This window comes from Erythrolamprus reginae, chromosome 3 (genome assembly GCF_031021105.1).
Source record: "Erythrolamprus reginae isolate rEryReg1 chromosome 3, rEryReg1.hap1, whole genome shotgun sequence".
NCBI classification, from domain to species: Eukaryota; Metazoa; Chordata; class Lepidosauria; order Squamata; family Dipsadidae; genus Erythrolamprus; species Erythrolamprus reginae.
The window spans coordinates 10,426,048-10,452,615 of record NC_091952.1 but is presented as its reverse complement, the minus strand read 5'-3'; the positions used below and the strand labels follow the sequence as shown (position 1 = coordinate 10,452,615).

At 38.0% G+C, this 26,568-nt stretch overlaps 2 protein-coding genes across 4 annotated transcripts in view; one reads left to right on the top strand and one right to left on the bottom strand.

Annotated features, from left to right (window-relative positions):
• The window catches only part of DIDO1 (death inducer-obliterator 1), a 124,111-nt gene extending 111,028 nt beyond the window's left edge, over positions 1-13,083 (bottom strand). Inside the window, exon 1 of one of the 3 annotated variants that reach the window (XM_070744468.1) lies at positions 12,980-13,083. The gene's annotated coding sequence lies outside the window, so the exon portion shown is untranslated. Of the gene's footprint in view, positions 1-12,944 lie in introns of all 3 variants that reach the window. The other 2 variants (XM_070744469.1, XM_070744470.1) reach the window with 2 other exon arrangements.
• A 222-nt stretch (positions 13,084-13,305) lies between these two features.
• On the top strand, positions 13,306-25,937 carry GID8 (GID complex subunit 8 homolog). The gene is given in 6 exon segments (XM_070744486.1): positions 13,306-13,396; positions 18,815-18,944; positions 19,856-20,052; positions 21,056-21,074; positions 21,077-21,261; positions 23,134-25,937. Coding segments are annotated over 5 exon segments (693 nt in total). The 5' UTR covers positions 13,306-13,396; positions 18,815-18,826; the 3' UTR covers positions 23,308-25,937.
• Positions 25,938-26,568: the final 631 nt, after the last annotated feature.

The following is a 26,568-nucleotide window of genomic DNA, read 5'->3' as shown; positions in this document are numbered from 1 at the left end:
ACTGATTTAGTCATTTTCCAATTATTAATCCACACTTTCTCCCATGTGTCTATATCTATTTCCTTACCAATATTTCTACACCATCTTATCATAGTATCTTTTAAAGTCAACTCTATATTTTTATGAGCAATAAGTAGTTTATATATTTTCCCTATCATTTTTGTAGAGTTAGTGGTTATTAAGGTAGTTAAAGAATTCTTACTTTTATTAAAAATGTAAAGAGTTTTATCCTTCTGATATCTAGATCGGATCTGGGCATAGTGCCACCAATCTATTATTATCCCTTCTTCTTGTAGTTCAATTCTAGATTTAAGCTTCATGTGATCGTTTAATAGTTCTTTATATCTATGAGTCATTTTCTTGTCCTTTATAGACTTTGGATGCGTTATTGCTTCTAAGGGAGCTAACCAATCTGGGATGCTTAAGAAATGATTCTTCTTTATATCTTTCCATACTTCTAGTAAGTATTTCCTTAATGTATGCCTTTTAAAGTATGAATGGTTTTTGTCCTTATCATACCATAAAAATGCGTGCCATCCAAGCATTAAATCATGTCCTTCTAGTTCGAGTGTTCTTTTATTATCTAAGATTATCCAATCTCTAAGCCATGTTAGTGCGGCGGCCTGATAGTATAATTTCCAATTTGGAAGGCCAAATCCTCCTCTTTCTTTGATATCTTCTAAGCAATTCATTTTTATCCTTGCTTTTTTACCTTGCCATATAAATTTTTTAACTAAGTTGGTTAAAGTTTTTAAAAAGATACCCCCTGGGTTTATTGGTATTGTCTGAAAAAGAAATAAGACCTTGGGTAAAATGTTCATCTTAATTGTTGCAATTCTTCCTAAGAAAGATATTTTCAAATTGTTCCAGGTTGCTAAGTCTTTTTTAATTTCTGCTAACAATTTCATATAATTATCATTTTTTAATGTTATTGTTTTCGCTGTTAAATTTATTCCTAAATATTTTACCTTTTTTACAGTCTTTATTCCAGAAATAGTTTCTAATTTAGTTTCTAGTGTTTTGTTCATATTTTTAGTCAAGTAATGTGTTTTGTTTTTGTTTATCTTTAAACCTGCTACGTTTCCATATTGTTCAATGGTTTGTAATAAAGTAGGAACTGTTGTAGTCGGTTCTTCAATTATAAACATTAGATCATCTGCAAAGGCCTGGAGTTTATAGATTTCATCTCCTACGGTTAAACCTTTTATTCTGGGGTCCGCTCTTATTTTAATTAATAAGGTTTCAAGGGTCATAATAAATAACAATGGTGATATAGGACATCCTTGGCGAACTCCCTTATTTATATCAAGTATTGGTAATTGACTGTTATTCAATATTATATTCGTTGTTTGTTTTGAATATATGGTATCTATTAGATTAACAAATTTTGGGCCAAATCTCATTTTATTTAATTGCATTTTTATAAATATCCAATTAACGTTGTCAAAGGCTTTTTGAGCATCCAAAAACATTAAAGATGCCATCTTATCTGGGTGTTGTTCATAGTACTCTAGTATATTTATTACAGTTCTAATATTATTTTTAATTTGTCTCCCTGGAAGAAACCCATTTTGGTCTTGGTGTATTATTCCATTTATAACTCCTTTGAGTCTCTCTGCATAAATGGCAATAAAAATCTTATAGTCTACATTTAATAGTGATATAGGCCTATAATTTTTAATTTTTTCTGGTTCTGTACCCTGTTTATGTATTAAGGTTGTCAGTGATTCTGACCAAGATTTAGGAATTTTTCCGTCAAGTCTACAGGAATTAAAAGTTTCTAACATATGATTTCTTATTGTTTCATTATCTATCTTATACCATTCTGCAGGTATGGCATCTGGGCCTGTGGCCTTGTTGCTTTTCTGTTTTTTAATTGTTATTAGGAGTTCCTCCATTGTTATTGGTCCATCCATGGTAGCCTGTTGATCTTCTGTTATTTGTGGTAAATTTGAAGCCTCTAAATAATTAAAAACTTCATCTTCAATGACATGATCTTTAGCATATAATTCCTTATAAAAATTATACACAATGTCTGCCTTACCTTCTGTATCGAATTTTATTTTACCATCTTTATCTTCTAATTTTTGGATTAATTTTGATTGACTCTGTTTTCTAAGTTTATACGCTAGCCATCTGCCAGGTTTATTTGCATATTCAAAGTATTGTTGCTTTGCTCTTTTAATCTTTTCAGTTAGTTGGTTTTGTTCTATAACTCTAATTTTATGTTTAATTACGTTTATTTCTGTCTTTAGATCTCTATTCTTAGTATGTTGCTGCGATAAGGATTCTAATTGTTTTAATTCGTTTGTTAATTGTAAATACTCTAATTTCTTTTCCTTATTGTATTTTGCTGTATAAGATATTGTTAAACCTCTTATGTACGCTTTAACTGTATCCCATAAGTTCTGTGGAGTAGTATCTGATGTTTTATTAATTTCAAAAAATATTTTTAATTCCTTTTCAATCCAATCCTTATATTTCTTGTCGTTTAATATATACCTGTTCATCCGCCAATTGTTCTGTTTATTATTCATCGTCATATAGACCACTATTGGATTATGATCGGCCCATGTATTAACGTCTATCTCAACTTCTCTTATTTGTTCTGCCACCGTTTTTGGTGCCCATAACATGTCAATTCTCGTCCAAATTTTGTGAGGATTGGAATAAAAGGTAAATTGCCTTTTGAGAGGGTGTCTTTCCCTCCAAATATCGCTTAATAATAGTTCCGCTTTCATTTTTTGAAAAGTACTGGGTAGCAAGTTTCTTCTTGTTTTTTTGCCTTTTCCCCTTTTTTTATTACCTCCCCCTCCTGAGTGGTCTAATTGTCTATTCGCGATAGCATTAAAATCACCTATTATCAATAGATTATCAATAGCTAAATCTGTTATTATTTGGTGTAAATTTTTATAGAATGTCATTTGGTCTTCATTGGGGGCATAAATAGAAACAACCACTAGAGGTCTGGGTTCAATGTCTACTTGTACAATCAATATCCTACCCTCTTTATCCTTATATATTTGTTTGGAATTTATAGAATTCTTGACATACATCACTACACCTCTTTTTTTTTGGTCTGCTAATGCAGCATACATTTTTCCAATTTTGGGATTCAACAGTAATTTTTGGTTATCTTTTTTAATATGAACTTCTTGTAGTATTGCAATCTGAACATTTTGGTTTCTGATTTTGGAAAAAATTTGCTTCCTTTTTCTTGGTTCGTTAAGTCCATTAACATTTACGGAAAAGATTTTCAAGTCTTTATTCGTTGTCATTTAATAGGTTTTTTGGTTTCTCGCTGAGGTTGAACTCTTCTAGAGCCTTGGTCCTGCTCTATTACTTGGGCAGTTGCCCCCAGGTTTTCTTCTTGCTGAATTAGTGATTTTTCCCCTGGTTGCTGTTGAGCTGGTTGTAATTGGACCACTAGTTGCTTACTTGCATGGTCGGAGTGGCCCAAACCACTCTGTTCAAGAAAGAACATAGCTTGATCTACGTTTTCCAGTTTGTACCTTGTAGAGCGCCATGTCAGAGAAAGTCCTTGTGGAATAAGCCAACGGTAAGTGATATTTTCTTTAATCAAGATTTTGGTTAAAAAGTGGTAATCTCTTCTGTTTTCTCTGACACTTCTTGGAACTTGTTTTAATATCTTTATTTCTACTCCATGTCGTTGAGGCGGGGAGTTTCTTGAATAATGAAGTATCTCATCTCGCAACGCCTTTCTTGTAAATTTAATATGTATCTCTCTTGGGAGGTTGTGTCGACGGATATAGCTATTCGAAATTCGGTATACTTCATCGATTTCTTTCTGTAAAGCCATGGGGTCCTCTTGAAGTATACCTCCAATGATTTCCGCCATAGTCGTTTTTAAGTCTTCATCTTTTTCCTCTTTTATATTCTGAAATCGAAGTCCGTACGAAGCTCGTTGCATCTCCAGCTGGATGATAGATTCATCATATCTTTTGTATCTTTCATCAGCTCTCCCTTCAAGATACTCCATTCTTTTCTCATTTTTGTCAGCTTGCTCTTCAACTTTTTTAACTCGGTCATCACTTTCTTGAAGAGTTTGTTGAATCTGCTTTATCTGATCTTTCATCTCGCCCATATCAGCTTTCATTTGAGCCATCTCCACTTTAAATTCTGCCAAGTCAGCTTTTATGGCTTCTCTTTGTTGTGTTGCCTCCTCCTTTATGGCTTCTCTTTGTTGTGTTGCCTCCTCCTTTATGGCCTCTCTTTGTTGAGTGGCATCTTCTTGTGATTTGACCATAAAGTCCTTCAAAGCATTCAAAGTCTCATGAATAGTTGCAAGATTGGACTGCATTGTTTTGTCTTTGTCTTTGTCTTTGGTAGACATGGTTAGCACTTGATGCGAAGGAGAAGAATGCGGTGACACTTGTGGAGATAGGGTAGTTGGTGTTGTTTGTTTCTTTGTTGTTTTAACAAAAGTTGAGGTGTGGGACATTATCAAATTAGAATCCACTATTTCAAATTTTAAGGTTAGTTTCAATTTTATATATAGTGAAAAGAAAAAGAAATTACTATAAATTCCAAATCTATTCAATATATTTTGTTTCCCTTATAGTATGACTATACCAATTCAATAGCAATTCAATTAATAACAGAGTTCAAAAGAAGAAGAGAAAAAAGAAATATTATTGTTTAGTGCCACAGGGAAAAAAAAAACAAGTATTAGCCTTTTCAAGTAAAAGGAGGACAGAAAATGAAAGAAGAGAAGGAATATCAACTGTATATAGAAGACAAAAGAAAGAAAAGAAAAAAAAAGTTTTTTGGAGGAAAAGACTTTAGGAGGAGGGAAGAAAAAAAGAAAAGGGGAAAAAGTGAAGTAAAAAGAATTGTTCAAAAAGAAAAAGAAGGAGGGTGGTATTTTAGTTCAATTATTTAGAATAGAGCAGGAACCCAAGGTTTATTAACAATGCATATAGTTCAAACCAAACTTCTTCTAGTAATAAAAATGTAAGGAAGAAAGTCAAAGAAAAATCAGGGAAAAAACCGGATAATTATTCAAAGACACAATAACAGTATTGTATACTTAAGTTCTTCTTATAGATCCTGTAATTTTGCTAGGAAGTAGAAATGAAGATCCAAATCTCAAAGGGTAAAGTTATATTTGATTTCAATTCAAAATTCAAGGAGTAAAGCAATTCCAAAGCTTGCTTGTGTTCAAGATGGAGTCAGTTTATTTTCCAAATTCAAGACAGGAGCAAAGAACAAAGAAAGAGATCCCAAGATGGAGTCAAGTTAATTTTCGTGCAGCAGGCAGATGTTAAACCAAAGAGTTCTCAGCAAATAATCCAAAAGGTGTCAGCAATAATCCAAAAGGTGTCAGCAAATAGTCCAAAAGGCTCAGCAAGTATTCCAAATAGGTTAATCCAACAATAAGTAATCCAAGAAAGAAGTGATTTCAATCTCTTCTAGGTTCCATTTAATTCATGATTATTAAGTTATTCATGTTGTGAAAATAGGCAGCAAGAAAGAAAAAAAAAAAAAAAGGCAGCAAGACTGTGTTCCTCCGCTTCAAAAATTAAGTCCAGAAGATTATGATTTTAAAAGTCTATCAAGAACAGATTCTGTTCATCACTAGAAATTTTCTTTAGCAGTTAAAATTTTCTAAATAGTCATGTCAAATTTAAACTATTTTGTTAAAGCATAAAGTCAGAAAATTATTTTGTAGATTCCCAAGCTCACGTTCAAAATGGAAAAGTAAAAGTGAAGAAAAAAAAAAATTAGGTCCGGCTGTTATTTGCGGATGGGTTTAAACAAGAAAAAACTTTCACTTTCGCCCTGGAAAGAAAAACTTTTACTTAAAAGTTTTACGATCTTCTGACTTAAAAACGAAACACAATGGAGATTTTTACCTTAAGTCCTTTCTCTGCTATATTCTTTTTCTATGTAGATGTAGATATTTTTACTTTCGCTTCTTTGCTTTTATTCTTCCCGCTGAGTGAGGGGAGAAAGCGCTGGCCGGTCCTCTTAAGCAAAGAGGAGCGGTTCTCCCGTCTCCGAAGCTGCGGGGCGAACCGCTGCCTCTGGAGTCCTGGCGATGGGTCCTCGGGCAGAGGAGAGCCCCCTGTTCATGGATCGGGCCATCCGGGCCCGATCCGATCGCAATTGCGACCTTCGGAGGGGGTAGAAGAGATTCGCCTGGCAGAGCCCTGCCAGACACGTCTCGCCGCGATCTCCACCAAACCGGAAGCCCATACAGAAGTAACTTTGTAGGTTGTCTTTTCAATCCAGGCTTGGTTGACTCTTGATGGGTGATGATGTAATGAAAGGGCTTTGGGAAATTCCTATTAAGAACATAAGAACATAAGAAGAGCCATGCTGAATCAGGCCAAAGCCCATCGCATCCAGCATTCTGTGTCACATAGTGGCCCACCAATTGTCCATCAGGATCTTGAGCAGAAAGAGAAGGCAAAACCCACCCTTGAACCCCAACAAATTATTATTATTTATTAGATTTGTATGCCGCCCCTCTCCAAAGACTTGGAGAGTACCTAAAGAAATCTTGCCTGCCTCAACCAACATAGAGATGGCACATGGACATCCCTTTCAATAACCACAGATACACTTGGCATCCATGAATCTGTCTAATCCTGCCTTGAAGCTATCCAGGCTGACAGCCGTCACGACCTCTTCTGGAAGTGAATTCCATAAACCAAGGACCCTCTGGGTGAAGAAATATTTCCCTTGATTTGTCCTCCCTTTCTTACCTATGAGCTTTAGGGAGGGGCCCCTTGTCCTAGTATTGTGTGATAGAGAAAAGAATGTTTCTCTATCCACCTTTTCTATCCCATGCATGATTTTATACACTTCGATAAACACCTCTTAAATGCCATCTGTCAAGGCTGAAGAGACCAAAGCTTTGCTATTATGGCGCTACCTGAAGGAGGTAGATCTGTAGATATGTAGTGTAGGAAGTTAACACCCACCCCTCTCCTGGAAAATGAAATATTTTAGGAAATATTAAAAAGACAGATTATTATATTTCCCTGGATGGGAGAAACATGTTTATAGGCAGGAATTAGACTCACTTTTAATAGCCCCCACCTTTGTCAATGGACTATTAAGGCCTGGAGCCCAGCTCACTCATTCCCCCTACCTTTGTCAATGGGCAATCTATTCTACATAAGATCTACCCCCTGTAGACAATGGCACCTGGGAAGATTATATCAGCCAAGCCTGGGACACAGACAAAAGCCTACAGAGTTAGCTAAGCCCCTACCCTGAGAATCCTGTTTCCTGTTCCTGTATAAGAAATGTTAAAAGTCAACAAAAAAAACCATTAAACACCATTGATCAACTTGGAATTCATTTTATGGATTATGAAATGAATTTGTTGTATGTTTCCCACTGATTTCAAATCATTCAAATTCGAATTAATAAAGGTCAGTAACAAAGACTACATACCAAACATACTAAATAAAGCTACAAACTAGAACATGCAAAATAAACATTGTTCGGCTTCTGCCCAAATCCTATCAATCAGAACAGGAAATCCGGAAATATTGAGTTTAAGTCCTGCTTTAGGCACAAAACCAGCCTGGTAACCTTGGGCCAATCCCATCAGGCCCTGTTAGAATGCAATCACAAACCACTTCTTAAATCTTGCTAAGAAACTGCAAAGACTTGTCCAGACAATCACCAAAAGTCAACATTGACCCAAAGTGTACATATACACACACATTCCCATACACACCCTATCACATTTAGTCTGCAGAGTTTCCAACAACCACTGGAAGGCAGCAAATAACAGTACTCTAGGTAGATATTTTTATATCTCTTTGCTGTCATCTAGTAGAATAGAATACAATTCTTTATTGGCCAAGTGTGATTGGACACACAAGGAATTTGTCTTGGTGCATATGCTCTCAGTGTACATAAAAGAAAAAAGATGCATTTGTCAAGAATCATGTGGTACAACACTTAATGATTGTCATAGGGGTCAAATAAGCAATGAAGAAACAATCAATATTAATAAAAAATCTTAAGGATAGAAGCAACAAGTTACAGTCATACAGTCCTAAGTAGGAGGAAAAGGGTGATAAGAATGATGAGAAAAAACTAGTAGAAATAGAAGTGCAGACTTAGTAAAAAGTTTGACAGTGTTAAGGGAAATATTTGTTTAGTACAGTGATCACATTCGGGGAAAAACTGTTCTTGTGTATAGTTGTCTTGGTGTGCAGTGCTCTGTAGCGATGTTTTGTGGGTAGGAGGTGAAATAATTTGTGTCCAGGATGCGAGGGGGTCAGTAAATATTTTCCCTGCCCTCTTTTTGACTCGTGCAGTATACAGGTCCTCAAGGAAAGGCAGGTTGGCAGCAATTGTTTTTTCTGCAGTTCAGAGTTTTGCAACTCAAATATGGGACACTTAAGCAAACTTGCTCAAGATAGCCCCAGAAGTGCTTTTTTCCTCAAAGGCGGCTGGACTGTGTGTATTTTTTTTTCTCTTGAAGATGTTTTGCTTCTCATCCAAGAATCATTTTCAGCAGAGAAAAATGAAGATGTTTCTTGGATGAGAAGCGAAATATCTTCAAGAGTAAAAAAACACAGAAAGTCCAGTTGCCTTTTGGAAAAAGCACCTTTGGGACAACCAGGACCTAGATCAGGGGTCTCCAACCTTGGCAACTTTAAGACCTGTGGACTTCAATTCCCAGAATTCCTCAGCCAGCAAAGCTAAGGAATTGTGGGAGTTGAAGTCCACAAGTCTTAAATTTGCCAAGGTTGGAGACCCCTGATCTAGATGATAGAGAATCTCCATCGACATTTGCCCCAAATAGGCAAAACCTATTTTAGTCAACATTTTCTACCCCATCTCCTAATCCAAGATGAAAGCTACCCTTGGCTCTTGAGGGATACACAACCATTGAATTTCATAATTAGTGGGTAATTTATTTATTTATTTATTGGATTTGTATGCCGCCCCTCTCCGTAGACTCGGGGTGGCCTACAACGATAAAAACAGCATGTAACAATCCAATCCAATATTAAAATAACTAAAAACCCCTTATTATAAAAACCAAACATACACACAGACATACCATGCGTAAATTGTAAATGCCTAGGGAGAAAGAATATCTGTTCCCCGATGCCTGACAGCAGAGGTGGGTTTTAAGAAGTTTACGAAAGGCAAGGAGGGTGGGGGCAATTCTAATATCTGGGGGGAGTTGGTTCCAAAGGGCCGGGGCCGCCACAGAGAAGGCTCTTCCCCTGGGTCCCGCCAAACGACATTGTTTAGTTGACGGGACCTAACTGGCCGCTGGGATTCGTGCAGCAGAAGGCGGTCCCTGAAATAATCTGGTCCGGTGCCATGCCAGAATTCTTTTTTTTTAAGAAAAATGATTTATTTTTTATTTCATTTACATGTAATAAAATTAAAACCAAGTTGGAACAATGAGCAAGAGCAAAGAGAAAAAAAATCTTTGAATTATGGATTTGAAGATGGTGACTAACTGGATTTCAGGAAGAAAAGAAAATATGGATTACTCCTAGATTAAATAATATTTCTGGAGGCATTGAAGAACAATCAACAAACTCATCTGCTTTGGCCATGTGATGATTGCACAGGAAAAAGACTACATTGGCAAAACAATATAGAAACTGTGCCCTTTTAAAAACTGTGCACCGGCATCAGGGATGGGTTGAAATGAAGGTTACATAGTTGTGAAAAGTCACACCCAACACAATGGCATTTAATAACTGATCACTCCCTCGTGATGCAATATATTTGCTTATGTATTCAATAATATAGTAAAAGTACAATTTGGAATTACATTCTGGATACCTCTAGAGCAAACGTAAGGCTGATAAGATTCCACAGATTGAGCATCCTTTATCCAAACCCAAAAAGCAATACGTAAAAGCAGTACTATTTTAAAAATTCAGATCATCCACCCCAAATTAAATGTCTCTAACATAATGCTGTTGCAGAATCCTCAGCAAAGGTAACCATGTTTTCCCCCAAATAAGTCCTCTCCCGAAAATAAGCTCTCTGCTGAAAATAAGCCCCCCCCCAATACATTTTACTCTGGTTAGTTAGGGAGACAGAGCTGGAAATCAGATAAGACGTCCCAAAATAATGACCTCCCCGAAAATAAGGCCAAGCGCTTATTTTGGGGTTCAAAAAATATGACAGGGTTTTATTTTTGAAGAAACATGGGTAGATGAGCAGGGTTTTCCAGATGACTGGAATTTGACTGATGATGTGTTAGACTCTAAATGACCAACCATACCTAATACATATGGAATATGACTATTTATTCATTCAACTTCCTTCATCTCTCTGAAAGATGCTGGATGTGTTGGAATTCTATTACAACATATGCCACCCAAGATTTTAGCATAGACTACCATGCATCTAACGAGCTGTATTATTTTCAAGGGTCCCTCACTGGTACCAGTGGTGTGTGCAATATGTTTTTTTAAAAAATAATTTTTTTATTCGTTTACAAACTTTAAAAAATGAAAGAAAATACAAACAAACAAGTAAAACACTGTACAATACAAACAAAAAATAAAATATACATTCATGCATTTATACTTCTGGGGGTTTTATGGTACTTATATCGGCGAATATTTTGCGTTTATTTAATATTATTTAATATTATAATCATTTCTTTACACATCTTATTTTCATTATAGTTTTATACAATATACTTCATAAGTATGTATTTCTCCATTTTTATATGCCATTGCACATTTTATAACAGTCCCTGTTATTTATTTATTTATTTATTTATTTATTAGACTTGTATACTGCCCTTCTCCTAAGACTATTCCCTATCCATTTGTACTAATTGTTCCAAATCTCATAGTATTCAGAGTTGCTTGTTCCCTTGATTTCCGTTGTCATTCTATCCATTTCTGTGTATTTATAAATTTTGTCTATAGTATTGTTTTCTGGCAGAGTCATTTTGTTTTTCCAAAATTGAGCGTACAATATTCTTGTTACTGTTTTTATAAACATCATTAGGTATTGTATTCTTTTGGGGTATTTTTTTCCTCTGGATTCCTAGCAACATACATTCCAGGGTGAATTCTATTTCTGTGTTTGTTATTTCTGATAGCAACTTGTGGATAACTTTACAGAATCCTTTAGCTTCGGGGCCTATCCACCACAAGTGAAACAAGGTGCCTAATTCTTTTGTTACATTTCCAACATTTTGAGTTTGAATTTGGATAAATTTTAGCCAATCTGGATGGTGCTAAGTACCATCTGTGTAACATAATAGTTGTCTTTGAATGTCACCCATTTCATTATTTTACCATTTTTGTTTCAATAATCAGAACTGCAGAAAAAATAATTACTGCCAATTTGCCTTCCACGAAGACCTGTATACTGTACAAGTCAAAAAGAGGGCCATGAAAATATTTATTGACCCCTCACATTCTGGAATAAATTTTATCAACTCCTACTCTCAAAACAACACTATAGAGCACCACACACAATGACAACTAGACCCAAGAATAGTGTTTTCCTGAATGCCATCACCCTGCTAAACAAATAATTCCCTCATCACTGTCAAACTATTTACTAAGGGTTCATTACTATTACTATTATTCTTCTCATCATTCCTATCACCTATCTTCTCCTACTTATGACTGTAGCTTGTTGCTTGTATCCTTATGATTTATAGTTTCCTGATTGCTTATTTGTACCCCATGATAATCATTAAGTGTTGTACCTCATGATTCTTGACAAATGTATCTTTTCTTTTATGTACCCAGAGAGCATATGCACCAAGGACCTATTCCTTCTGTGTCCAATCACACTTGCCCCATAAAGAATATACTATTCTATTCTATTTTATTTTCTGGCTTAGGATACAATGAAGGGGATTTAAACTGTGGATTTGTATTTATTTTGCTTACTAGATTTTTATCCTACTGTTATTACTTCATAACCCAAGGCAGCTAACATCAGTGGTGGATTGCTGCCATTTCAGATTTGTTCTTTAGAAATTATAGTGGAAATTTGGCGCCATTGGCAAAAGTGGCAATGACCCGTGTCTACGCTCCTGAACCAGTCCTACGTCATCAGATTGGACAAAACTCTCTGTACATGCGCAAAGGGTAATTTCTGCAAAGGGAGATGCACAAAACGTGCATTTCTATCATGATGTGAACTGGTGGGGAAGGTAAATAGAACTCACCCTGGGCAAACATGTCCAACACACCTTCCTCCTCCTAATCCCCTATTTTTCCAACAACAACCCTGTCTGGTGGATTGGGCCGAGGGAATGGATTTTTATTATTATTATTATTTATTTGACTTCTATGCCCAATCCCAAAGGACTCAGGGCGGCTTACAAAAATATAAAAAAGTACAGTTAACAATAAAAAGAAGTCAAGTACAAATTAAAACACTAGCCCATTAAAACCAGGGACTTGGCCCAGGGATACCTACCGTCTTTCCTTCTTATGGTGGGACTGGAACTCACTTGTCTCGGGATTGGGCTAAAGTTTCCCAGCCGGCGTTCACATTTCAATATTTTGAATATTTCGTATCACTGAGTTGGCAGTACAGTACTGTATATAAATCTTTTTAATAAATAGCCAACCCAGTTAAGCTGTTAAGCTGTTGTAAGCCGCCGAGTCCCATTGGGATTGGGCGGCATAGAAGTGAAATACATTAAATTAAATAAACTGTTGATTCAGAGTGTCAACCACCATTAAACAAACTGAACCAATGTACCAAACATCATTAAACAGAGATTCAGTGTCAACCACCATTAAACAAACTGATTTAGTGTCAACCACTATTAATTAAACTGATTCATCGGCAACCATTAAACAGTGATTCAGTGCCTCAACCCATGAAACTATGATTCAGTGTGTCAACCGCCATTAAACAGTCATTCAGAATGTCAACCACCATTAAACTGTAATTTAGAGTGTGTCAACCACTATTAAACAAACTGTGATTACAGTGTGCGTGTCAACTTCAGGAACCAAACACCAACCCTGTGAAAGCTCGCTCAGAGGGAATAAAGTACGAATTCAGAGTCCTCGCTCCGGCCCGAGGCTACGTAAAACGCCCTCTCAACGACTTCAAACCCCTCGCTCCGTCCTTGCGTTGCTCTGGGCAACCATTTCCTCTTTCCTTTCCCCTCGACGCTTCCAACTTCGCACTTCCGGTCCCCTTCCTTCATTCCCGTCTCTATGCTCCCCACCACTGGGCGACCTTTCCGAGGCTCGGCGCGATTGGCGGGCGGCGTTCTCGCGAGAAGCGCTCGGCCTGACGGGGTGAGATCGCGCGGGCGAGGAAAAAAAAAAAGGAGAGACGGGAGGGGGGCCCCGGAGCGGCTGAAGGGGCCTGGCTGGCGTTGAGGTATCCCGGTGGCGGCGGCGGCGGACGAGACTCGCTCGCTTCGGTTTGGGTGAGTGGCGGAAATGGCGGCAGCGGAAAGCTTCCTTCTCGGCGGAGGCGGCTGAGGGGAAGGAGCCATCTTGGCGCCTGTGTGAGAGGCTCGCTTGGCCGCGCGGAGTGCCCGCCCCCTCCTGGGCCTGCCGCGATTGCGGAGAGAAACAGACAGGAAGCCCCAAACTGAGGCGTGCGGAGGGCCCTGGAGCGCTTGGCCGGCCTGCCTTCCCTCTCCACACACCCTCCCGGCACCACCACCATCACCCGCTTCAAGCGGCGCCTTTTCCCGCTCTTCTTCCCGCGAAGGAGGGTCTCGCTCGCCTTTAAAGCTGCTCCTGCGAGTGTTAAAAAAGGCGTCCTGAGGAAAAGGTGTTTAGGCCTTAAGGCCGGAGCTGGAGTGCCCCAAATGGAGACGCCCGCCTCTTTCATACCCGAGAGGAAAGAGTCTGCCTTCCTTAAAACTCCTTGAACTTAAGGAAAATGGGATAGTTATTTCTGTCACTCGGATACATGAGGTAGAAAATGGCTAAGTTTCAGGCCTTAGGTAATGCCAGGACGGAGGAGGAGGAGGAGAAGTAGTAGTAGTAGTAGTAGTAGTAGTAGTAGTAGTAGTAGCAATTAATAACAACAACAACAGAGTTGGGAGGGACCTTGGAGGCCCCTGCTTAGGCAGGAAATTCTACACTACATTCCACCTAATTTGCATTCAGATGTTTGGCAACTGACAGTCTGACACATGTCTATTTAGTGTCTTGGGTTCAGGTGATCACCCCATTCTACCACCTTCTGAGAAGCAAAATGAACCGAGGAAACCAGATTCACATAATTAACGGGGCTTTTGAATTTAACAATTGTGGTGATTCACTTAAGAACTGTGGCAAGGAAAGTTGTAAAGCGCAGCCCAAACTCACTTTACAAATGCCTAAATTTTGGACTCGCTTGTGGTTGTGTGTTGACTAAGCTGTAACTGGATTAAAGTTCCTTCCCTTTCTGAAAAATGTTGGCTGGGTGCTGCCTGGTAGTTCATATACTGTAATACAATAAGTTTATTTTGGAACATTTTGGAAGTAGTTGGACTCTAAATGGCTTATGGAGGATTTTATGTGAGGCACCAAGTTCTCAGTTTAACAATTGAAATTGCAAATAAATTTGTGCTGTAAATATTGGTAGAGTCTTGTAAAGATGGTGCTGATGGGTGTTTTATTGTTTTTTTATCCCACCCATCTCCCCTACAAGATGAATCTTGGGTGGTGCAATATGTTTCTAAGATTTCCAATTTCTTTGGCTCTAGTTAGAGGTTAATCACTCAGCTTTTCTTATACTTGCTGTTTATCGATAGGGCCATTTCCACTAATTCATGTACTGTATGTGCTTTTTGAAAAACTATTTAAATACAAATCATGATTATCTTGCCTCTGCAAAGAAAAAAAACACAGAGTTGGGCCTAAGTGAGGGGTTGGAAACCCTCAAGAAATGCCAGGGTTGTAGGCTGAATGTGAAAGTAAAAAACAATTGTGGAAAAAATAGCAAGGATAAGTCACTTTCTTGTTGCTAGAAAAACTACAGAAATGCTTCTGTTGGTGAATTCAATTAGCTTCATATGCTATTTGAGAGAAAGTTAGATAAGCCAAAGTTCTAGGTTAACATTGTTTGCAATTCTAGTAAGTTCTTAAGCTTCGCTTTCTAAAGTAAAATACCCTTTTCCACTTAGTGTTCCTTTGCCATTCTTCAAATCATTTCCCCCCCAAGCTGGGACAGTTTGAAAAGTGGTTTTTAGTTATAGTAGTATATATCACATTTAAAGAAAGGAGAACAAGAAATTCTGAGTATGCAGATAAACCTGGAGCATATTTACGTCATGGCAATTTGCTTGATTACTGTATGCTTAAAGATTGTTAAGAGATGAGCAACTCTGCTATTTCACCTCAGTACTTGTCTTTAAGATAGTCAGCATTTCCTAACTTTTCAACTGTAGCTCAGAGATAAGATTCCAACAAGATAGATGATTATTATTATGCTGTGTGGTATAAAGATTACGGAATAAAACACCCCAGAACTTCTACTTTTGCCTTTATTCGTGTAATTGCAGATAGAATTACATATTTTGATGAATGGTCATTCAGCATTTTTATCTGGTATTCAACATTCCTATGTTCAGGAATTGGTGTCTTAAATTTATCCTGAAAAGTTTTGAGATTCCTATTTTGTCACTTCTATTTGGCCATATATTTTGGGGAATTAACAATATTGTTGGCAAGTTCTGGCATATATTGTGTTGGAAAGCAAATAAATATAACTCCCTGTTTAAAGCAATTATAGTATTAGAACCTGTGAATCTTAAGGGACAGGTTCTTGGTGCTATTAGCATTACTTCCTGTATATAAAATTCATAGCCCTTCTAGCTAGAATGGATACCTGTAGTTGTATTTGAATAGTAGCAAATTCATCCTTGAACAAAGACGTAGTGAAAGAGCTGGTGGTTCACTCATCCTCAAAAAAAAACCCCCTTCAGTGGATACAATAACCCAGTCCCAACTTCCTTTTGGGGTGGGTGGAATTGAGTATTGAGAATATGGTTGGGCTCATCTCAAGAGGGGTACATCTGATCATTTTGAGTCACCTTTTAGGCCAGGATATTCTACTGAGGCAGCATTGATCACATTTGTGGGTGATTTCTGGTAGGATAAGAATGATGAGTTCTCCTGGTTGTTCATCTCTTGGTGACTTCATCATTCTTTGGACCAGTTTAGTATTTTGTAATAGTTCTTCTTTCTCTGCAGCACATTCTAGTCAGTGTTAATAGGGAAAGGTAGGTCAAACCCATGGACTCTGCTTTCTGGAATTCCTTAGGGCCCAGCAGTTTCCACATGTACATGAGTATGCACTGTCTATTTGAGCATCCATAATAGCTTATGGTGTTACGGAGGCAGTTATAATCAAAATCCCTGTGATGCTGTTGAAGTGCTCACCTAGTGCCTGGAGATTTTAAGTGTTCAGCTGGGAAGAAACAGGATCAATCCTAGCAATATAAAGTGGCTTTGATTCAGGCATTGGACACCTCATTTTTAGTTCTCAATCGAGTTCTTTTTCCCCAGACTGAACTAGTACACAGTTTGGGAATCCTTTCAGACTCATGGTACCTGATGGAGTAGCAGCTAGGGCTGGGCACATTTTTGCAAGGATTAATCGTATGTGCTAGTTTTATCATTTTAGGGTCGACAGACCATTCCAGTGGTTAAAGTACTACAGTGCACTCTATGTAGATGTCAACAACCAAGGATTCTGACCCTGATAACCATTTCTGTACTCCTTTTGGGACATATCACCAAGAAGACTTTCTGGACATGTTTGAAATTTGAAGATAGCTTTAGATAACCATTTAATAAAACCCAGATCAGAAAAGATCTTAATGTCTGGTCAAGTAGGACAGTAACTCTGAAGGAGACATAATCCATAAGGAAACATGTCCAATGGTAGTAGTACTAATATTGAAAGATTCTTGTTTTACATGTATGATTGAAGTATGTGATGAGAGAACTTGAAATTCTTCTCTCAGAATTGTATATTAAATTGCATATTAATACATGACCTTAGCTTTATGGAATGGGCCACTTTAAATCAGATGAGTATCTGAGATTATGCAAAGGAACAGATAGCAATATTACTCAAAAAACATTGCTTAAGTATATGATTGGCTGTAACCTAACAGCAGATCAATCAGAATAGAGCTAGAAGGGACCTTGGGGTTCATCTAGTCCAAACCCTTGCTCAGGCAGGAGACCCTGTACCAGTGTTGGCGAACCTTTTTTCCTTCGGGTGCCGAAAGCATGTGCCCATGCGCTATCGCATGTGTCTGCCTGCCCACACCCATAATTCAATGCCCCCACACCCCACGGATGCATGCATGACCCCCCCACTGCCCCACCCCTGAGCAGAGCAGCCTCTGCTCCCGTTTCCTGAATTCCAGTGGGTTCAATAGGCCAGTTTTTCACCCACAAGTGCCAGAGCCTTTCATGGAGACTGGGGAGGGCAAAACGGCCTCCATCCACAGGCTCCGGAGGCTTCAGTGAGCTCTTTATGCATGCATGGTGGGGGGGGGGGGGGAGTGCAGGGAGGAGTTGTATGCACATGCGCATCATTATTATTATTATTATTATTATTATTATTATTATTATTATTATTATTATATATGCCCAGGAGTGATGAACATAAAGAAGAAATTACTGCCTACTTTTCTAGTAGATCACTGTAACAAATAGAGATTCCAATAAAGGAATTACATTATGGGTGTGGACACGCGAACCCTTTTAGCACTCAAGCAAAACAAGGTCCGCCATCACTGGCCTAGAGGTTGGAAAACATACCTATACCAAACAAATATATATGTATAAGGCAATGTGTAGATTGTCAAACCAAGCTAATTCCTCACACGTCAAAATATTACTTAAAATCTTATAGCGTCGATCCATAAGGAGAAGCAACTTTTCAAAAAGGCAGCAGGCTACAAGGTCAGATAGCTAATGTAAGATGGACAAACACAGCAAGTGGGATTTTCTTTTCCAGTACTGTATTGACTACAGCAAGGCCTTTGTGTTAAACTTACCAGAATCTAGGTTAATGGGTATATACCATAATACTTGCATATTGTTTCTGAGGGCTCTTTATCATGAGCAAGAAACCATTATAAGGATGAATCTGGAGAAACAAAGAGGTACAGAAAGGATGCATATTGTTTCCACATAATCTGTTTAACTTATTCAAGGAATAGAAGAATGGTAAGAATGGGTAAAGTGACAGTTCGAGACCAAATAGGTAACAAGTGACAGCAGCTTGCTAGCTGAAAATATAAAGGAATTTGAAGAAGTTGATAATCAAAGTCAAAATTATAAGATTCATGTCATCTAGTACAGAGGTCTTCAGCCTTGGCAACTTTAAGACTTGTCCACAATTCTTTAAGTTGCCAAGGTTGGAGACTTCTGATCTAGCATGCTGATTGAATTTCCATTTAACAGCAGAGTTCCACTAGAAAATGCAACTTTTTCATTTTCGGAGTTAGAGAGCTGCTAATTGTATGACTTAAAATTAAACTTTTTGATAACACTTTTTTCTTTACTGATGCTAAATGATTAGCTTCAATGAAATCTCATTCTAATTGACCATTTGGGATTGTGTGTCCATCATTCAGAAAGGATATCAGCACAGTAATTTACATCACTTGAGTAATGAACTACCTGTGGTTCTGCAACTATTGCAAGGAAATATCTTTTGCAAAATCACATTGTTTCATGAAAATGAGGACTACTTCATGCAAAGTCTCTTGTACAGGGATCTGGTAAATTCAGAGTTTGGTATATATTTTAATTGTTCTTGTTTCATCTAACCAAGGTTGTTTTTCAGGGCTCAGATGGATAAAAATCTCATCCTTTCTTTCTAGTGAAGGACAAAAATGAGTTATGCTGAAAAACCCGATGAAATTACAAAAGATGAGTGGATGGAAAAACTCAATAATTTACACATCCAAAGAGCTGACATGAATCGCTTAATTATGAACTATCTTGTTACAGGTAACAATAACTAGATTTACGATTGCCTCTTAATTTAAGAACGGTGTTTAAGAACATTTCTGGCACATGTTTATATTCATTGATGGCACTATGCTAGAAGAGTCTAGTGAGACTGAAAACACAGCTGCTATCTACCACACAGTCTGTAATTATGTGCCATATTATTATATAAACTCTGAAAAAGTTTCTTAAGTTCTAACAATATACCGTATTTTTCAGAATATAAGACACACCCTTTCCCCCCCTAAAAGAAGCTGGAAATTTGGGTGTGTCTTATACTGAGAATGCAGCCTTTTCAAAGCTTCCCCCCCCCCCCAATGCTTGCAAAGTGCTAACAATCTTGCAGGATTTTTTCATTGCTACTCCAAAGAAGTTTTTTTCCAGCCATGAGTCTTTGCAGGCTTGTTTTCATTGCTACTCCCTCCAATGAAGATTTTTTTCCAGCCCTAACCAGGGGATAATGTGCTGAAGCTGAGCAGACTAAGGTTGTTAGCCAGATGAATACCTGGTGGGCAGATCCCCCCCCCCTATTTTCCTCCCCCAAAACTAAATTGCATCTTATACTCCCAAAAATATGGTAGTCTGTTCCTACAAGCTTACAGGCAAAAGGACAAGTAAAAAAAAGAGGGAAAGGGGAAAAAACAAGAAAGGAGTCCTACATAGTTACTAATTTTTTCAGAAAGTTGTTATTAACTTCAAGAAATGGCCACTGAGGAAGTTTGTTTCAAGAAAGGGCTTCAATAAGAGAATCATAACTTTTAATCTATTTTGCCCTCTTTTGCAGTTGGAAACGTCACCTCCCCTTTTATTGTAAAAACAAAAACACCAAATGTCAGTCAATGCAGAAAGTCTTGTAGATGACTTCCCCCACCCCACTTTGATAACCAGTTTCTTCTTACATTTCATTTCAGAGGGTTTTAAAGAAGCTGCTGAGAAGTTTCGAATGGAATCTGGAATTGAACCTAGTGTTGATCTAGAGACTCTGGATGAAAGAATAAAGATTCGGGAGATGATCCTCAAGGGTCAGATTCAGGAAGCCATTGCACTGATCAATAGCCTTCATCCAGAGTTATTAGACACAAACCGGTACCTTTACTTCCATTTGCAGGTAAGACAACAGATTTAAAGATGCAGGGATTATAGTTAATGGATCTACTGTAAATAATGCATTTATTGGTTTTTAAAGAACTACAATAATTGAATATGTAATTTTAATTTGAAGAATTGACGTTTTGAATGTCCCTTGGACTTGTGAGAACATAGTTATGATAGACAAAATGTGAAAAAGTTAACGATGCAACTGTCTAGATCAGTGAGTCAAACTCAAGGCCCACGAGCTGGATGTAGCCCGCAGGGTGCTTAAATCTGGCCCCTGGGGCTGCCTAGAAACAGTGAAGGACCTGCCCCTGGTGCCTCTGTTTTTGCTGGCAATGGGTTGCAGGAGGCCGTCACAGTTATAAATGGAGCTCGGGAGACTGTTTTTGCTGGCAGGGTATTTGGGCCACCATAGGTGCCTACCGACACAAGTGATATTGGGCTGGCCTTGCCCCCCCCTGGCCACCCCCCACCCCCACTGAGATCAAACACAATCCTGATGTGGCCTTCAGTGAAATTGAATTTGACACCTCTGGTCTAGATGCTCCAGTCCTGTAAAAATATTACATACGTATTGGCCTTAACATTAACCTGAATCAATTTGGGATTGGGAGTATTTGCTATCTGTGTTCTAGTTCTCTTAAAAGCATTAAATGTACTAGCCTGTGCAGTTCTTTAGATGACCATTACATCTCTAAATATCTTAAGCCTGAAAAGGCAATATTTGAATGATAGAATCACATTAGAGAGCTCTAGGACACAAAGTGTCCACATTCTTCTTTATTGACCCAAGAAAAACTTGAAAGCTAAGTTGCATCATTTTGCTCCTGACAGTTAGATTCCTTTTTATAATTTAAAGATGTTTGATCAGAGCCAAATATTCAGAGAATGCTCGCAATATGGGATAGAAACGTGCTTGCTTTGGGAGCACATATAGTAAAATTGGAGAAGATTAGCATTATAGGAGAGAAACTGTGTTTAACTTCCTGTTATGTTTTTTTCTTTGATCTGTGCAGCAGCAACATTTAATTGAACTGATCGGCAGCGGGAAACCGAAGCTGCTCTGGAGTTTGCTCAGACTCAGCTAGCAGAACAAGGAGAAGAGAGCCGGGAATGTCTGACTGAGATGGAGCGCACCCTTGCTCTCCTGGTGTTTGATAATCCAGAGGAATCTCCCTTTGGAGATCTGCTCAACATGATGCAGCGACAGAAGTAATTACTAGTTATGGAACTAAAATTAAAAGATTGCAGAGCTCTTTTAACTGCTGGTGCATTCACATTTCTCTCCTGGTGTGTTGTGGAGCATAGGTGGCTTTATGACTTTTTCTTAGTCTATTAAGTTTTTCTTTTAAGTGCTTTCTCCATCAGCTAAATTGTTTAATCAACTTATTTTAATCAGTTGTGAGGATTCAACTCTGAGGTAGTGCAGGGTTTCCTGCCTAAGCAGGGGTTGGACTAGAAGACCTCCAAGGTCCCTCCCAACTCTGTTGTTGTGGTTGTTGTTGTTGTTATTATTAAAGTCCCCTCTCCGAGGACTCGGGGCGGCTTACAAAATATCAAAAAACACAATATATAGTACGACTATCTAAAATCCAATTAATTCAGCTAATTAAATTTAAAAACCCTAATAACATTTAAAAATCACTCATCCCCATTCAACAGCAAGCATACCTACATTGTTGTTGTTGGGGTTGGACTAGAAGACCTCCAAGGTCCCTTCCAACTCTGTTTTATTATTCATTCATTCATTCATTCATTCGATTTTTATGCCGCCCTTCTCCTTAGACTCAGGGCAGCTTACAACATGTTAGCAATAGCACTTTTTAACAGAGCCAGCCTATTGCCCCACAATCCGGTCCTCATTTTACCCACCTCGGAAGGATGGAAGGCTGAGTCAACCTTGAGCCGGTGATGAGATTTGAACTGCTGACCTGCAGATCTACAGTCAGCTTTAGTGGCCTGCAGTACTGCACTCTACCTACTGCGCCACCTCGGCTCCTATAATTATTATTTATTATTGTTAGATTTGTATGCTGCCCCTCTCCGAAGACTAATTATTATTATTATTATTATTATTATTATTATTATTATTATTATTATTATTATTATTATTATATATGCCCAGGAGTGATGAACATAAAGAAGAAATTACAGCCTACTTTTCTAGTAGATCACTGTAACAAATAGAGATTCCAATAAAGGAGAATATTTGTAGCTGAGGGATGACATAAGGGGTCCTTGGCAGTAGTGGCTGATCCTACCGGTAATGCCTAATTGTAGGCAGCTCCATGGCTCTGGCGCATGATGTGTTTGAACAAATTTCACTTTCTGCACTTGTGCAGCATGTTTCAGCAGGTTTTTAGCACGGAAGCAAAAAACTTCACCAAAACACACACACACACATATGTCCTTGTGTGAGATCAACTTATTTTAATCACTTGAGTGATAAAGTAAATCTGAGGTAATTCCTGCAGCTGCAGGAAGCAAAATTGCACTCGAACGCATCTTGTGCTCCAGGGCCACGGAGCTGCGTGCAATTAGACGTACCGGTAGGAACCCATTACTGGTTCTTGGTGCTCTGGGGGCTTGCTTATTTTCTTGCAGACGTTTCATTACCCAACTAGATAATATCATCAGTGTTGATGTTACCTAGTTGGGTAATGGAAAGTCTGCAAGAAAACAAGCAAACTCACAAGAGTACCAAGACCCCTCCTCATAATAGAGATTCTTGCCATGATAGCTTTCATGGTGTCCGCCCCAAATGGAACAGCATACAATTGTAAAATAAATTTCCGTTAGTATAGCGTAAGGCACTAGAGTAGAAACCAGGAAACTGAGTCTAGTTCTGCCTTCGATACAAACGCTGGCTGGGTGACTTTGGCCAATCATACATTCTCAACCCACCCCACATCACAGGAGTAGTTGTGGGGGAAATGCAATCTGAGAAGCAAAGTCAGTGTGGGAACTAAATTCACATAACAGATGCAGTGATTCCCTTAACAAATTTGGCAAGAAAACTTGTAAAATGGGGCAACTAACTCTCTTGCTTCACGGAAACACATTACTAATCTAAGTTACTTGTCTCTTTCTCTAGGTGTGGAGTGAAGTAAACCAAGCCGTGTTAGATTATGAAAATCGTGAATCAACCCCCAAACTGGCTAAATTATTGAAGCTACTACTGTGGGCTCAAAATGAGCTGGACCAGAAGAAAGTAAAATACCCCAAAATGACAGATCTCAGCAAGGGGACAATTGAGGAACCCAAGTAAAATGTGCAGATGGACACTAAATCTCACACCTGCACAGTGATTATACATTTTTAATCAGTCTGTGACTGAAATATTTTTACTACAGTTCAGGACTTTGGCAATTTGGTTGTGTGTTTTGTTTCGTTCCTTTCCTTGGCAAGCATACATAAAGGGAAGGGGTCCCTTTTAAAATGCAGAAAATAAGCATTGGAAAAGCATTACATCACTTTCTCCATCTGACTTAGGCTATGCACTGTCATCCTTTTTTTTTAGCCAAATATCTTTTAAAATACTGTGCTGAAGGTTTGCAGCGTCTGGCCACTGAAGCATATTTTGGTAGCCAACAAATTGATGTTAACGCTCTTGGCGAATCTCCAGTTAAACTTCACCTGTTTTTCACTTGAAACATGGACTTATTTCTGTGTTAATTTATAGCCAAATATGCATTCCCTATTTATAAGCTAGCGATTGGTTAAAGTGATCATTTTGTAAGCCTCCTGCCAGTGTTGTTTACTGCATAGACTATAGTATAGAAAGCTTGTAAGCTGTAATTGAAGATAACTGCCCTTGCTTTTCACACCTTGGTGACTTATTTATATGGGGCTGAATGTTATGTTCATGATGGGCCTAGTTGTCTCAGAAGCGTTGCTAGAAATAAAAGAATTTTCTTTCGTAGTTTTCAAGAATGACCAAAATATCCTCTGAAGAAAGACATAATCACATTATAGGTAGGGGGTCTTTCCCCAGAATTTCTTTGTGGTTCTATTTCTTAATGCCAGTTGCAGTCCTTATACTGCTTGGGGTGACAATTACAGCCTTAAAGTCCGTAATATATTTACCGAGGAAATGGAAATAATGTTAGCCATTCCCAGTAAGAAGAAATAGCTTAATGTAAATCCAGTGGAATAATATAAATATTTGGGGGCTATAATTTTTAAATGATGGAATTATTTTAACAGTTTATTTCTTATCTTGGGTAATTAGTACTTTGATTTTACAACTCTCCTGCCTGGAGCTCCCTCTTTATGGTGGGAGTATCATTATCATGGTTAGGATTTATTTCTGCCCTTGTTAAAGTCCCTGTAATTCCATGAGTTATTTCTTACTCAGTTGCTGCATTGCAGTTTCCTTTATGGATAGTTAATGGCAATGCAAGGCTGGTTTAAAAACATTGTTCCCCTCTTTGGCTGGTAGTAATAAGTACTAATCTGGCCAATGTCAGGATTACCATCTTGCAACTAACTCAGTTATTTCCAAGGTTGCTGAAGCCTAGGTATCTCCAGTTGCCAAGCTGTTACTAATCTTATTGCCAGCTAGGATAAACCTGCCTCTCTGTGCTCATTTTACACATTTTCTGCTGAAAGGAAGGGGGGGGGGGATGAGAGTAGTCCACTTAGGTGTAGCCTAGTAGTACCAGAGCTCTTGGTGAGTCAGTGAGCAAGCTATAGAACGCCAAAGTTTGGTTTTCAGCAAGATTTTGCTACGGTCATTGCTTGGTGTAATAGACTACCATAAGCTTCTCTATATTCCTCATAGAAACAATTGAGAGTGACACAAGGGAGGGATATGTATCTGTATGCAGCTGCATTCTGGATAAGGCCCAAGGATAGACTAGTGTGAACAGTAGTTCCAAGATAAGATGGCACTTGTATTTTGCACTGATGCTTGTACAGCCTATCGGAGAGAAAGCTCTGGCCGAAAATGACTTAACCTTTTGGGAGATGACTCAACATGGGATTTTAGTGTCCTAGGGTTATTTTATATTCTCCTGAAATGTTTCCTAACAATTCAACTTGGCCTGATAAGTTGTTTTAATTAAGCATAGCTACATTGAAAGTCAAAATGTCTTGGCTTTCTTCAGATACCACCAATTTATCTTACATGTTCTGGAAATGCAGAAAGTGTAAAGCAGGGGTTTCCAAACTAGGCCGCTTTTAAGACTTACAGACTTCAACTCCCAGAATTCCCCAGCCAAAATGGCTGTGTGAGGAATTATGGGAATGGTAGTCTACAAAGTCGTAGAGTAGCCAAGTTTGGATATCCCTGATTTAAAACATCAGCTTTCAGTGTAGTCCTGACCAACAGCTGGTTTCTCTACCAGATAACCTGTGTTTACGAAGTCTCCTTTATGTTCAAGCACTCTGTTGAAGCCATGGTTGCATAATAACTGGAATATGTTTTAAGAGCCAAATATGCGATATAACTATGACAGTTTACTTAATTTGGTTTTTGTTAAAACATCTCACACTGAAGCAGCTTTAATCTGTAAAGGTTTCTTGGGGGTAACTTTAGAGAAAAATATTTAAAATGGTATGAAAGAAAGCTATGCATTTTACAGAGAGTGGAAAGGTGTAGTCCCCGTGGTACTTTTAGGGATCTTTATATTCACATGTATATAAAATAGTTTGCATATACAAATTATAATATAATCAATTTGAATTATTCTCAGATGGGAAGGGTGTAAAATATAACTTATGAAAATATTATTCACAAAAATAAAACCCCATAAGCCCTAATTACATAAATGATTTTTTTTTGTCATGCACACAAGAAATGTCTTACTTGGTGGCTGTGAAAAATGGTTGCAATTTATCTCCATAATGTTAGATCACCACTCTTAACTGCTTAGCATTAAATACGACTTTGATCAATACGTTTCCCATTTGGTTTTTCTTCTGGATTCTCTTTATGAACCTCTTTGCAGAAATAATATTTCAGATAATATGTGTGCTAATCATTCCTATCATTCTGAGTAAGTTTTGCAATCAATGCAGCAGATATTCTATGTACATTGTGTGTATTTTTGAGAGGTACGTGCAAAACATCTTTGGATTCAAAACGTCTATTCCACAAAGAATCCAAGCTTGGAAGGTAGGTTCAACCTTCACAGCAACATATATAAATAGAGGTAGTCCTCAATTTTAGAATAGAGTAGAGTAGAATTATTTATTGGCCAAGTGTGATTGGACACAAAAGGAATTTGTCTTGGTGCATATGCTCTCAGTGTACATAAAAGAAAAAGATACATTTGTCAGGAATCATGTGGTACAACACTTAATGATTGGCATAGGGGTCAAAGAAGCAATGAAGAAACTATTAATAAAAATCATAGGATATAAGCAACAAGTTACAGTCATACAGTCCTAAGTGGGAGGAAAAGGATGATAGGAATGATGAGAAAAAACTAGTAGAAATAGAAGTGCAGATTTAGTAAAAAGTCTGACAGTGTTGAGGGAATTATTTGTTTAGTAGAGTGATGGCGTTTGGGGAAAAACTGTTCTT